General features: G+C 37.0%; 2 protein-coding genes across 5 annotated transcripts; one reads left to right on the top strand and one right to left on the bottom strand.

Moving 5' to 3' along the window:
• The first annotated feature begins 1,351 nt into the window (after window positions 1–1,351).
• fam216a (family with sequence similarity 216 member A) lies at window positions 1,352–7,999 on the top strand. 3 transcript variants are annotated; one of them, XM_079694471.1, is made up of 7 exons: window positions 1,352–1,499; window positions 1,601–1,629; window positions 2,112–2,248; window positions 3,017–3,143; window positions 3,697–3,880; window positions 4,084–4,169; window positions 5,200–7,999. In XM_079694471.1, exons 1-7 carry the CDS (start codon window positions 1,429–1,431, stop codon window positions 5,316–5,318), a joined length of 753 nt encoding a protein of 250 aa, XP_079550597.1. In that variant the 5' UTR covers window positions 1,352–1,428; the 3' UTR covers window positions 5,319–7,999. The 3 variants fall into 3 exon arrangements, with proteins under 3 accessions (XP_079550597.1, XP_079550596.1, XP_079550595.1); XM_079694470.1 differs by having other exon boundaries at window positions 3,715–3,880; window positions 4,084–5,324; XM_079694469.1 differs by having other exon boundaries at window positions 4,084–5,324.
• Window positions 8,000–8,139: 140 nt separating this feature from the next.
• On the bottom strand, window positions 8,140–13,897 carry vps29 (VPS29 retromer complex component). 2 transcript variants are annotated; one of them, XM_079694472.1, is made up of 5 exons: window positions 13,762–13,805; window positions 12,158–12,169; window positions 10,747–10,938; window positions 9,388–9,623; window positions 8,140–8,652 (listed from the first exon to the last, which is right to left on the bottom strand). In XM_079694472.1, the coding sequence occupies exons 1-5, from the start codon at window positions 13,762–13,764 to the stop codon at window positions 8,535–8,537; spliced, it is 561 nt and encodes a 186-aa protein (XP_079550598.1). In that variant the 5' UTR covers window positions 13,765–13,805; the 3' UTR covers window positions 8,140–8,534. The 2 variants fall into 2 exon arrangements, with proteins under 2 accessions (XP_079550598.1, XP_079550599.1); XM_079694473.1 differs by lacking the exon at window positions 12,158–12,169 and having other exon boundaries at window positions 13,762–13,897.
• Between the last annotated feature and the right edge of the window lie 431 nt (window positions 13,898–14,328).

Genomic DNA, 14,328 nt, shown 5'->3' with positions numbered 1-14,328 from the left:
TGAACACGAATCAATAGATTAAATGTCGTGACTATAACACGAAATGCTGTGAGACTGGGTTGGTGTCACACACACACACACACACACACACACACATACACACACACACACACACACACACACACACACACACACACACACACACACACACACACACACACACACACACACACACACACACACACACACACACACACACACAACTTGAGAGTTATCTGTCAAACACACTTTAGTCACAGTGCAAATAGGAAACATGGTTGGTCCTTCTGTGTTTAATCTTGTATATGAAATGATCCAAACACAATAAATGGTACTCAGTCATCAAGAAGGATTTATGCATCGCAAAATATGAAACTGGAAATGTAACAGTTCCACTTTTGGGTGTGCCTAAATACAATTTCCCCAAAATTCACCCTTGAGAGAAAGCCTTTAAAGATCAATTATCTAGGATTATTTCCACTATCACTCTCACACACACACACACACACACACACACACACACACACACACACACACACACACACACACACACACACACACACACACACACACACACACACACACACACACACACACACACACACACACACACACACACACACACACACACACACACACACACACACACACACACACACACACACAGAGCAAATCCATTATCCAAGACCAGGAGAGCTGGTTATTCCCTAGAAACCCAACAAACGGTGTATATATTGCGAAATATTCCCCGACTATCGACTTCACGTCAGGCAGAGAGATTGCATCCATAACACACTACAGGAAAGGAGACACTAAAAAGCATTATAGTGCCTCTTTGAAACATATAACATCGATTCAATTGAAACAAAACTTTAACTTTATAAATAATATCTTTAATGTATTAGTATTTACTGTAAACGTAGTCCCAACCTCACCCTTTGACAGTAATGAACATGACAACAACATTTACACTTTATTTAAAGTACATTTACTTTGCTTAAAGTTAAATGCATTTCAAGAAACCACTTACCTTATTTAAATAATTTCGAAGTCATATATTAATTTTAAATAACAGACTCTTTACACTGATAAAACCAATTGACTGAATAAGATTGGTTCACAAAATATTTCTTCATATTGAAATGTTTCATAACTTCTCTGTGATGTTGAGGAACAAATGTCTTCAGCTTACATGCAGAAAACCTGAAAATGAAAGCATGCAAACTCTGAATAAAAGTATGTTTTGAGTATTGCATGCAGGACATTTTACTGCAAAAGCTGGAGCTTTATTTGAAAGACACACCCACTCTGGACTTTAAGGTTTTTAGTGAGAACAGACACCATCTTTGCTTTATTTATTTGGACTTCAGCGTGGACGGATGTATTTCTTGACCTGGCTGCAGCTGCCAGTTCTGCTTATTCAGAGGACACTTTACTCTGTTTTCCGACATGAGGAAACAAGTATCATTTGCAGAAAGTCAGAGGAACCACAGGCTGCAACAGGATGAGGCTTTACAAAGGTACAATTTATGATTTCATCCTATTGTATGCCAAAAAATGCAATTTTCTCTTTAATCCCTTGTGTTGTCTTAATGTCACAGAGAATATCTTTCTGTTGCAGGAGTTTTGGGATGGATGCATCCAAAATGGGTACGTTTTTCCTAGAAAACATTGGTTTAAAAAGTCAGAAAATCAATCAAGTCAAAAAATGACAAGCAGAAATAATAGAAAACCTATATAATGTCTCAGCTTTATATTTCGTTTTTTCTATTCTACTTAGTTGACTCTACATGGCTCAGATTTCAGATGTGCATGCTCTATATCCCCGTTAAATAAACAAAACATGTCTAGCATCCTGTCTGCTTTGAAACCTGAGAGTCATGTTTTCTATCTGGGACACAGCGAGATCTGTGGAAAAAAGAGAGGAAATCCTACACTTGAACTCGACCTAATTCACACCTGATCAGTAACAGGAGGAAAGCTCACTCGTGTTGTTTTACTTACTAGAAACTTAACCCACATACAAGTCATTGATGTTGGTTCATGTGTGGAAACTCAACCATGACATTATGACTTTTATAGCTAACTGGTAACCCATATCTTTTGTTTACATTTCTGCTGCTTGGTACCAGCATTGAAAGATCCCAATGTGAACCTCAACAATGGTTTGAAAATCAACAGACCAGCGATTGCAAGATGTGATTCACAACACCAACATGTGACGACCATAAAAATCCCCAAATCCTTATCTGCCGGCCCACATCTGAAGGTAAAACGAACAATCACTGAGATCTAATCTAATCTTCTCCACTACATTTTTCTAAAAGCTTTACTCTTTCGATTACACATTTTCTTCCCCGATCTGTAAATATCTCCAGATTATGCAAATGTTCAGGTTCATATGTTTAAGTTGTTCCTACTGGGACACGTCTCCATGCTCTAATGTTCAGAAAGCTCTTCATTTTTCTCATACTGCCTGTGCTGCAGCACCTCTTTTAACCCTCTGTCTGAAACCAGAGCCCAGTCTGCTCTGATTGGTTAGCTGGCCGGCTCTGTTGTGATTGATCAGCCGTTTAGAGATGTCCCGCCCCTTAGTCTATCGTGTACAATGTGTTGGATCACTAGCCAATAGAAGCGCAAGTGTTAGATAGTGATGTCATTGTGTTGCGGAGGTAAACAAATGAGTCCAATGGAGGCGTTTCAGGCAGGGGGGGGAATGGTGTGTGGGTGAGAAATTAGGGGATTTTATCCTTTGAAGAACATTTATACGCACCAAAACCTTCATAACACACTACAGGGAAGGGAACGCCAAAAATGAATAACAACGCCGATAAAGTGAGGTTTTGAATGCAGGACTTTTACTTGAGTGAAGAATCTGGAGATTGCTTCAACCACCTCCTAATTTTAGAGAACTTCCACAAAGGACACATCAATGATTCATCCTAAAATAGTAGGGGGTTGTTAGAGTAGAATTCAGCAGGAGGAAGTAATAGAAAGTGAATCCCTGCAGTGAAACCTGACCTCTGCTCCCGCTCAGCATGCAGCTCTGTCTCCAGCTCAGAGGAAGTATCTGTGCAGTGTGGCAGCTTCTCACAGCCCGGCACACGTTCGTCAGCTCATCACCCAGCACTACATCAACGTGCTGCACAGGTGTATAACAGCAGGTGAGAAAGACTAACCGCAAAGTCTTCTTGCCACATGTCTTTAAATCGGATATGTTGTCCATGTCTTTAAATCGGCTTGGTGTGTCCGGGCCTAAGAGAACATCCTACACCGTTGCCTAGAAAGCAACTATGTGGGTTTGCAGGTATACCTCTCACATCCTATTTGACCAGAAACACCATCACACTTCCTATATTCTTGTGGTTTTAGTTCCTTTATTTACCAATGAAGTCATGAAGCACATTTATTCCGTACTCAACACTACCTCTTGTACCTCCTTCTATATTCCTGTACAGTTTCTGTAAGCATAATGCACGCATACATTATAGTTTAGGAAGTTATATGTTGTATATTATTTTTAATTTAATTTGTACATACTGTATTTGCTTTGATGATCAGGAGTTTTGTCAAACATTGATGTTTGTTTTAATTCCTTTATTTCACTTGTTGCTGGTATTGGCATTATTTCCAACGTTAGTTATGCACTTTAAATGAACCTTTAACACAGGACTAACAGTAATTTGATCTTTCAGTCTTTCACTTCTTTATGTCCAGACATGACTCTGTTTCTAGACGGCAGCCCTGAAAGAGAGGAGCTTGTTGAGTCTTCTGTGGCTGATAAGAGAGATAAACATCCACCAGAAGCTCAGTTGAGGGCGAAACACAGGAAGAAGATTAAAAGTGGTGCAAAGAATTCTGGGAGATCCTGTCATCCAAAAACCTCAAAACAAAAATCCAGGTGACACCCACTTTCAACAGATATGTACACACACAGAAACATTATTTCAAAGGAATATATGTACACGTTTTCCATAAAAAGGAGATGCAATTATTTTATGTTTCATTGCAATTTTTCAGGTGGAAGATATCTCGTCTTTTTTTGTCCTTAAATTAACATTATATAGAATGTCTATGTACCCCTCTGTTTTATAAACACTGCAGGCTTTCCAAGAAATCAGCATCAAAACCAACAAAGATGAACAAACATAAAACAAAATCTCCCAAACTGAGAAGAAACAGTCCAGGAAGTAAGTCACAGAAATGTTCATTATATACATATTATTTTTACATCATTGGTAGAAGCAAAATTAGGGTATTGTATGGAAGCCTGTTTGCGCCACAGGAAAAAAATCCTGTAAGTCAATATATTGAGTTATATATTTATTTATTTTTTGAAACAATTGTGTCAAATACAGAATAAGGCACATAGTCATCAATGTTCAACATATAAGCGGTACAACTTCATATTAAGGTACACAAATTCACCATCAACTAGTTGTTAATTAACATGTATATTAGCAGTATATTGGCTCTTTATTAGTCATTATAAAACACTTATTAATGCCTTATTCTACATGACCATATTCTGCAAGTAATCTGTGTATGTTACACTTGCATGTATGAGATCATTAAGGGCCTTGTAACTTTTATAGTTTCACTCCGTTTGAATGTCAGTGGACTGCAAATAAGTCAATAAAGGAGCATGGCTGCCAGCCAGCTCTCTGGCTGTTTAATCTATGCTCACAGTGAAACAGAACAATAAATAGAGAGAACAGTACACCTATTGTGTAAGTACTGTTGACAGTTCTGCTGTTTAAGTAGCCGTGTCAGACCTGACCTTTACCTCACCTAGCTCTATTAAGCTTACCATTGATAAAAATATGTTGCTGTGGCGCAAACAGGCTTCCATAGTATTGTTTTAAATCACTGCTTTATATTTGTAATAATTTTATATTAAACAGTATTTTTCTCTACTGTACAGTTTTTCATTTTACATTCTGTTTTATCTTTTTCAATTTGACATGCATATATTTTTTACTTATTCATGCATTTGACTTAGCATGATGTCACATGCATTACTTTTATGCACTGTGTGAATTTATTTATTTCTTATATCTTTAATATAATGTTTTACATATAATTAGAGGAAAATGGGACTTAAAACATGGATGGTTGTACCAGAAATGTTGGTGATTGTTTAATCAAATTGATATCATTATTTTAAGTATATTAAACCATATTTGTTTAGTTGGTTAAATATTTTAGTTTTTGTTACAGGGGCCAGGATCTGGCTTTTGGATGAGGAAGAGGAGGAAAGACCAGAAGATTTCCTGAGTGACTGTTTTAGTTCACTCTCTATGGAAGGATGGGAGGATGACACCTTCTCAGATTTATGAAGTTTCTATTGAAAGTCTGAGTTGTCACAATAACATTTTGTGTCAAAATATAAGAGTAATATTTACATTCGTATAGCCCCACATAAAGGTCAACCAAACTCCTGGTTAATCATAAATAATCATCAAGTAAAATACAGAATCGTAACACTTTGTGAGTAGCTCAGTTTTTGTCTCTAAAACCTGAACCAGGTGGTTTTGTGCTTTGGAGCCCCCTAGTGGAACAGATACCTCATTCACACCAACGCAACTCCGGTTCAAGCTCCGTGCTAGAGCTTTTCAGGTTCAGAACCGGTTCTTCGGTTTAGCTCTGGCTCTTTTCACACTGCCCAGAGTCCGACTGGTGCTGCGTCATTGCGTCATTGCGTCATCGTTTGCGTCATGACGTAACCGTTTACGTGCCTGCTTCATAAAGCCAAACCGCGCGGCTGACAGCTGACACCGACAACAACAACAATGGCCGATTGTGCTCCAGCTTCCTCTGTACCTCTTCAGAAGACCAGATTCCCAGTAGGTAGCTGGTCTCTTCAGTGGACCACTGCTGCTTGTTAAGTTTCTCCATCGTTCTGTACAAACTGGATAAAACGTCGGCTTTTTGTTGTTGTTCAGGAGTTGATCCCGCCCCTGCCCCTGCCCCCGCCTCGACGTAAGCATGACGTATGTGGTGCTTTTGCTCTGGCCGGACAATTTTTTGGTGCTCGAAATGAACCGGATTCCGGAGCTAAGAGGTTGCTCCGCTGCGGTTTGAAGAGGAAAACCCGGTGCTTTTCAAGCTCCAGCTCCAAACCGGCCCTGAAACACCGTTGGTGTGAATGAGGTATAGAGAGAACACTTTTTCTCTGTTTCCAGGAAATCACGTAATCAGATCTTGAGTTTGTGAAATATTAGGATCACATGATCACATCTCATGGCCTGACCCTGACTGAACTATTTGAAAGTAAATCATTTACATGTTAGGATTATCTATAGCGAACAGCAACATTTACAGGATTATTTTTTAATTACATTGGACTGAAGCCATTTAGATATGTTGCACAAAGCCAGCTCCATAAATAAATGGAAGACTTTGGTCTGCATTTAAATGTTAACCCGATACAGCACCTTCTTGGATAATACAACCCAATAATGTTATAATTCCTGATGGCTTCTAAAATCGAGTCTGTGGATGATTCTTGCACAACAACCAATCAACAAGGGTGCGAACGGGCTCAATGCAGGCAGAGGGATTTTAGTAATCCATCTTTGCCTGATAACAACACATCAGTTTTCGTCTGTTTTGAACGTCAAATTCTGCATAAAGTTTTACATTTCCCAGAAATCTGTGTCTAATGTTTCTGTAATCTGTTTGCTAACATGACCCTAAATGTATTATATACGTTTTTATTCCTGGATACTTGAATATTTTTCTGAAAACAAGCATACTTTTCAATAATATTACATTATCCGTCGAAAAAAGAACATCAACCTCAAAAGAGCCAATGTGAAAGATACAACACTATCAGTGAAAGGATATTTTATCACATTTCTAGGTTTTATTCTATTTTTGATCAGGTTAAGTGCACATTTGATGTGTTGTCAGGAAATTATTATAGGTAGCCTACTATTATAGACATCATCAAACAGCAGTGATCAACGCTAATAATTATCTTATGTAATCCCTGCAGCCAAGTTTCTAAATATGGTAAAGACAGACACTGGAGGGTGTTTTAGCAGAATATTACTCATAGTGTCGTAATGAAAAGTTGAAGTGTGCACATTCTTGTAGCTGTGAGCTGGAAATAAAGTTGGGGACTTTTGGGAAACCTGTTGCACGTCTAAAGAATAAGGGAGTGCATCTCTCAATTTTAACAAGGAATAATAACAATCGAAATGCAACCTTTGGGTTTCCCCTCTGCTCTTTCCCTTCTGCCACAATTAGTGTAGTGATGCAATATATTGCAACATTTTAATTATGTAATATAACACTCTGATGACAGTCACGCATTCACTTGTTATTATTAGAGGGTTCGACTAGAGTCACATGATTTAGTATAGTCAGAATTTGATGATTTTTAGACATGATTTAGTCAAATAAAAACTTGAACTTAAAGGTTCAGAAACACTTGTTATATTCAATGGAATGCTCTTAACATCCCGATAGCAATGAATATATGAAATGCTTTGACAATAAATGCATAACAAAAAATCATCTGTGGAAGCCGTAGTACTGTAAAAAGAACGACCAATCATCTGAGCCGGCCTGGCTAAAATACTGGATGGCCTACCTGCCTGTCAGCCTTCCATCTCGTGCACAAATTTATCTCGTGCCCTCATTAGTCATGTGCGCGTTCGTGTGTGTTGGACGAGGGGCTCTTTAAGGAAGTCTGAGGGAAGGGGCAGATTTTGCTGCGTACTTTCAAATTCTAGCGCACTCGAGCTGGTTTCTCCATTCTTACCTACCCAAACTTTAATTTGGACTTCAACACTTTACTTAGTTTTAAGCCTTTTGACTTGAATATGTTTGATAACTTCCCCCAAAACCAAAGATTAAGAAGTATTTTATTCAATAAGTGTGCCACAAATCAATAGGTTTTCCATGTATATGCTATAACAATCTCAACACTACCTTTTTTAATGATAACGTTGAGTCATACTTGTTTAAACAAAGAAATGTTTCTCTAAATGTTATATATTAATACTCTGGTTTGCAATGGCATTCAATATGTTAAAAAGTGTGTAATGGCTTATTTAAGACATTAAGACATGCCAGTTTATGCAAGTTTTACTTACAAAATAACTAACCTGTTCACATTTCTTTCAGTATTATTAAAGTCAAAACAACCGGTGGAGTGAAATTAGATCTTTATTGTGGGAAATAAATGATTGACATAAAGGCCGACTACATGAAGCTAAAGGCCTGTCGGTTACAGGACAACATGAGGAGGGCGGAAAAATTGACAAAACAAGAAAATAAAAGAAAAATGGCACCGAATATTTCCTTTGATAACAAATACATGTGATATTATTGCATTCTCTACAGTTACCAAATGACAGCTGGGATACAAGCAAATGCTGATGACATATAAACAATATAATACATATTCTTCTTTTAGAGTTACTGAACAGTTTGTTACAGCATTAACATTGTGGTGACTGCAGGGGAGCTGCTGCCCCCTGGTGGATAGGAATGAAACGATACACTGAGCCACGCTAAACCCAACGCCTCCTCTTCCTCCACCTTTAAGATTTCTTATACTCGATTCTCTCCACCTTGACGTCGTCGCCGATCAGCTGATAAACGTACGTCACCACTGTAGAAGCCTGGATGTCCATTAATACAAAAGAGGGGATGATGTTGCTGTCAGGAGAGAGGAAGATGTGTTTAAGGTCAAAGCTTTTCCTGACTGCGTGTAATTATAGTCAGTCTGGTTTCTAGAGTTACACCTGTTTTGTGTCACACTGGAGGACATCATCAGTGTAATGAACATCTGCAGCTATATGTCTTTTTATAAATATCTATTTATTTTTATAGAAAGCAGTGCCAAAAAATGTTCTGTCAAATTTGTTAAATAGTTTTTTTTCTGATCTTTTATTTTAATAAAAGTAGAAATACCACAATTAAGAAATACTTAGAAGAAAAAGTCCTACAAAGTTAAGGAAAAGTAGAGGTAGTCAAATTGTGGCATATAAGTGTTGTTTTCAGAATAATTTATATTATAACTAGTTATATTATTATTATTGTATTTTATTATTTATGTTAGTAGTAGTGGTAGTATTGTTATTATTATGGTTATTATTATTATAAGTCAGTTGATTGAATGATTGTTTTAAAAAGTGTTTAAATATATCCAACTGACTGGTTTGTAGTGAAAAAAGAATAATAAATACCTCTGAATTTCAGTGCAATAAACAGTAAGTATATAAGTAGCATAAAGTTGAAATACTCAAGTTAAGTACAAGTACCTAGAAATTGTACTTAAGTATTGATTAGATTCCCCAACTGAGCAAGAGATTTCATTATAACAAGTTGCCACTCCTAGCTTATGTGGTGACATTATGAGGTGGTTTTAATCTGTGTTAATGGCTCTTCTACCTTTCCAGTGGGCTGTAGGCTCCTGTGGCCGAACCAGGGTTGATGTAGAACTTGTTTTCGTTCTCGAACGCCTCGAACTTGTGTGTGTGGCCGGAGATGAGGATGTCGACGTCCAGCTGTCTCTGGAGCAGCGCCAGGCTGGCCATGTCGCCCCATGGGATCACCTGGTGGCCGTGAATGAGGCCGATCTTAAACTGACCCACCGTCACCACCTTCTGCTCCGGGTAGTTCAGGTTCTGAGTAGGAAAAAATAAAAATGAGCTTAATTTTTGATTTGATTTTAATTTGATTAGATGTATTTTGAATGTTTAAAACAATAATACCAACATTTAACATGAGAATTATTACACAATACAAAATTAATCAGTGTCAGGTAGATATAGAAAAATATTACTGATTCTAAATTATGTATAAACAAATAAACAAATAATCTACTTAATTACACATCCGAAAAGTCATCAAGTAATCACAGTACTTGTCATTTAAACAGTGCTTCTTTTAATTATATACTTTATGGTTTAACAGTCAAATCTGCAGTTATTACTGTATTAAAAAGGATGTATTTTTTTTCAATGTGTTTCTAAAAATTGTGAACTAAAACTTAATTTGCGAGAAGGGAGCAGTTACAATTTCATTACACGGCTATTAGTATTCAGTACCGGCAGGAGATCCGTTTCATTTCCTTCTTGCTTGTAAATATTTAGCTGTATAAATTAAGGCTTTTTCCCTCAAATGTACCCTCAGTTCAATACCTCTATTGGAATATATTTCAAATAATAATTATGATGGACTTTGAAGAACACTGTCAAACCCCCGTGACATTGTTAAAAGAGCCCTATTATACTTTTTGGAGTTTTCCCTTTCCTGTAGTGTGTTCTATATCTTTTTGTGAATGTAAGTAGTCTGCAAAGGTTAAAATCCTAAAGTTCCCCCCCCCCCTGTCTGAAACACCTCTATTTGACTCCTTTGTTTACTTCTGTAACATACACTCATGCTCCTATTGGCTAGCGCTCCAACACATTGTACGATATTTCTTAGTGGTGGTCCAATCACAACAGAGCCGGCCAGCTAACCAATCAGAGCAGACTGGGCTCTGGTTTCAGACAGAGGGTAAAAAGAGGTGCTGCAGGACAGGCAGTATGAGAAAGATAAAGAGCTTTTTGAACATTAAAGCATAAAACATTTGCATAATATGGTTCATTAATTATACACAGGCCATATGGGTATAAAAAAAAACGGGAAACTCAATCATGCACCCATTCCCACAGCCTAAGTCATTTAGTTTAATTAATCAATCCCTTAGCCTTATTCAACATTTTGAGTGTTTTTTTTCTTTTTTATTCTTGTCTTCAAACTGACCTCATCAAAGTCTCCTCGGACTATGTGGACGTCTCCAGCGAGGGTCTTCAGGTAGTCATAGCTCTCCTTGGTGCAGAGGTTTCCCGTGCAGAGGATGTGCTGGATCTTCCCCGGGACCAACAGCTTCTTGAACTTGGCTGGCAGGGTGTTGCACCGATGGGGGATGTGCAGGTCACCTAACACCAGGACCAACTGACAGCATCGAACACACACACAAACAAACGCAAACTAACAGGTTAGTCCCCCACCAATGAGTTCAGGCTATGGGATGTAGCCTCTGAACATTGGAAAAACAATGTGGTTCTAGGAAAGAGCCCTGTGGGATGCCGCTAGTCAGGATCCACCACAACCAATTTACTTCTAAGTTAGTAATTATAATATGTATCATATATTGTTAACAAAACACAAACTAAACAACAACCCATCTCAAGGATAATTCAGTAAAAATAAACAGGCTTAATTCATGAAGCTCAAACTTGTAAATAAGCAACGTTTGTGTCAGAAATAAGCTTGGTTTATTAAGTGTCTGAATTCCAACTGTGTTGTGAATGTAATTTGTTACAGAATCTGAAAAACCACAGCACATATGGATTGGAAAAATATTGTTTGAATCAGTACAGATGGATTTCAGACAGTCAATAACAGATATAGGGCATGAGAGCGATAAAATGATGTTTTCACATATAGAGTCAATAAGGAATTAAAAAACAGCAAATTTTAATGTTTTTACAAAAAAAAAAAAAACGTTTTCAGCAACATGACCTTAAAGCCTGTCTGAGTCATAATATATATTTTTCAAGTGGTTTATTTAAGGACAACAGTTAAACTAATAAAACATAACTCTGGATAAAAGCCGTTTTATTTTCTTTGCAGTTTTTTTTATATATATCTCTTAAATAATCTATTAGGTTTGCTATAATCAACAACATTACGGTTTGATTCATTTGATAGCTCAATACAATTTTGTTGTATTGGCCATTCAGATATTTCAGCAACTAAGTATAACATTTATTGAAGATATATTTCTAAAGGTTAATAGAAAAGTGATATTCTCCCTAAAATGTAATTTACTTATCTATCCCATACTGTATTGTTAGGGGGTCAGGAAGTAAACAGCACCTTGTGAGATTTAGATGTATATTTTTACACGGGTTTTAGACATCTAACTTAGGAGCTTAAGGTTTCCTACTTTGAATTATTTTTGTTTTAATGATTTGTAAGTTATCACTTGTTTAGGAGAACAGCTGAGAGTAGGTGTAATTAAAGAATCATATCCCAGGAGTGCAGTTGCTGAATTAGCAGCAGAAACCACAGACCTCCCCAGCTGTGCAAAACCCAACCCTTATGTTAGCGTGGCAGGCAGAAAAGCGAGCAGAAAGACAGGGACCCAACACAAAGCGAGGGCACTTACCCGGTGACCAGACTGGTGGATTGGAGACAGGCAATGAGGGATGGGAGTAGGACAGTGGGTGAGATAGAAAAGAAGGCAGGATGTGCACGGAGAGAACGACATGAGGCATGATCAACGGTAGCAACATAAGAAAAACAAAAGACAAGAAAGATTTGGGACAAGAAAACTGAAATTAGAAATTAAAAAGTGAATAGAATAAGATATTAATCATAAAAAAACAAACCAGAAAAGTGAATGGTGGAATTGATTGTTAATGGTTGATGGTTAGTGATCATGACAAAGAACATATATAGATTTCAGCCTACGGAATGTGAGAAAAATCATATGGGGAAGCAAATCAAAGTGCTGACTAGAATTTAGTTATAATCAAAAGTGATCAGTGGTGGAATGTAACTACACACATTTACTGAGGTTCTGTTAAAAAGTACACATTTGAGTTACTTGTGCTTCGGTATTTTAATTGTAAGGCAACTTGTATTCCGCTACATATCAGAGGTAAAGCTTTAGTTACAGTTGTGACTCATGGGAAATCACATATTTTCAGATGTTATAATTGTGTATGTTTGTGATAAACTGAAGGATTAATTGCTGGAAAAAGATCCTACTTCTTCACAAAGATGAACATGGGGTTGATTCTGAGCAACCCATTAAAGTTAACTTTTAGAGATACATTGCAAACTTGATAATTGTATAGAATATGATGCATTGCTGTACTTACTGCTGTAATCTACCTAAATATAAATAGAGGATGTCAAATAAGCACAAAACTAAACATTTACAGCAGTAAAATGCAACATAAAACTATTAACCAAAATCATCAAATATAATAAGTAAAACACTGGCAGGAAACATTTTAATACACAATGACTAGTTTCACTTTCATACATTTTGCTTATTGTATAATTGTATTTCACTATGATTTTGAATATATTACTTTTACTTGTGGTTGAGTACTTTCACAGTGTGGTATTATTACTGCTTTTCACTTAAGAAAAGGATCTGAATACTTGTTCCACCACTTATTATAATAAACCTGCTACATAGATTCAAACTGCATCTGAATGAATGAATAATTTAACACTAGTCCTGGTGCAAAAAACAGCTTTGTCTAACTCGTTAAGCCTACCTTTAGAAATAAGTCACAGTTTAAATGCAGGTTAAACGCTGAGTGATCACATCATTATTGCTTCACAGGAAAAGTGCTCCATAAGATAAAGTGGCTGTTAGCCGGTTAGCCCAGCTAGCATTCAGGAAAAAGTAAAAATTGCCCTGATATCAATTATACAGATAGTAAGAATGGATAATGAACACACATAAAAAACTTAAAAGACCCCCATGCCACTGAAGAGAGTGACTTTTAGGGTGCTTGCAGCTTTTTTGCAGTGAATTTTTTGGGGGGACTAAAGTGCTCAGCTGTCATGTGATCGTAGATCCATCTCGCAATGAAGCTTCCCTTAAATATAACCTTAATTTCAGACTGTTCGGGCACGCCAACAACATGATGTCGATTCACGCATGTCGACGATGTGTCAAAGAGGTAATCATGATCGAGACGGTGGCTTAAAATGCGGTAAAATGTGGCATTTTCGCCATTTCATACTCACCATCTTCTATTTTGCTGTTTCTGCTCAGTCAAGTTGAGGAAGCGCCTACGCACGTACAGCGTCACGCCGTCAGCCAATCAAAGGAGAGAATGCGTGACGCTTCAAATGAGATAAAACACTTCCTTTTGTCCTTTCAAAATAAAACGAGAAGAAGTATTACTTAATGTTTTATGTTATGATAACTTCATTGTATACGTGCTCAGTAAGTACATAAAGAAAGAAACTAAATAAATAATTAATGTAATCAGAATTGATACAGTTACAATGAACTTCAGGTGTAAAACGTGTTTAATGTCAAAGGTAATTAAAATACCACTCCATCAGGGTATATATTATGTTTTTGGATTAATATTACTGATGCATGAATGCGTCTGTTGCATTCTACTTCTGTAGGTGTTCATGGTTATGCTGTTTTATGGATCTTCGATCACATAGCTTTATTGCAGAAAGCTACTTGATAATGAATAATGATCAGAAGAAAAAAGACAATCAATTGAGAAAAGTATAACAAGAGGTGGAAGAAGTATCTTAAGTCAATCTTAAGTAAAAGTAGAAATACCACAGTGT

The sequence above is a fragment of the Notothenia rossii genome (genome assembly GCF_949606895.1).
Source record: "Notothenia rossii genome assembly, chromosome: 7".
NCBI classification, from domain to species: Eukaryota; Metazoa; Chordata; class Actinopteri; order Perciformes; family Nototheniidae; genus Notothenia; species Notothenia rossii.
Note: the sequence above shows the minus strand (reverse complement) of the source record. Positions and strands in the feature narration are given on the sequence as shown.

Coding starts and splice junctions, on each gene's coding strand:
- fam216a (XM_079694469.1), top strand. CDS start 1,429: ATGAGGAAACAAGTATCATTTGCAGAAAGTCAGAGGAACCACAGGCTG. Junction 1,500..1,600: donor CAGGATGAGGCTTTACAAAG/GTACAATTTATG, acceptor TTTCTGTTGCAG/GAGTTTTGGGATGGATGCAT. Junction 3,881..4,083: donor ACCTCAAAACAAAAATCCAG/GTGACACCCACT, acceptor TAAACACTGCAG/GCTTTCCAAGAAATCAGCAT.
- vps29 (XM_079694472.1), bottom strand. Junction 9,624..10,746: donor TCCGAGGAGACTTTGATGAG/GTCAGTTTGAAG, acceptor TTTCCTACTCAG/AACCTGAACTACCCGGAGCA. Junction 8,653..9,387: donor GCCTACAGCCCACTGGAAAG/GTAGAAGAGCCA, acceptor CTCTCCTGACAG/CAACATCATCCCCTCTTTTG.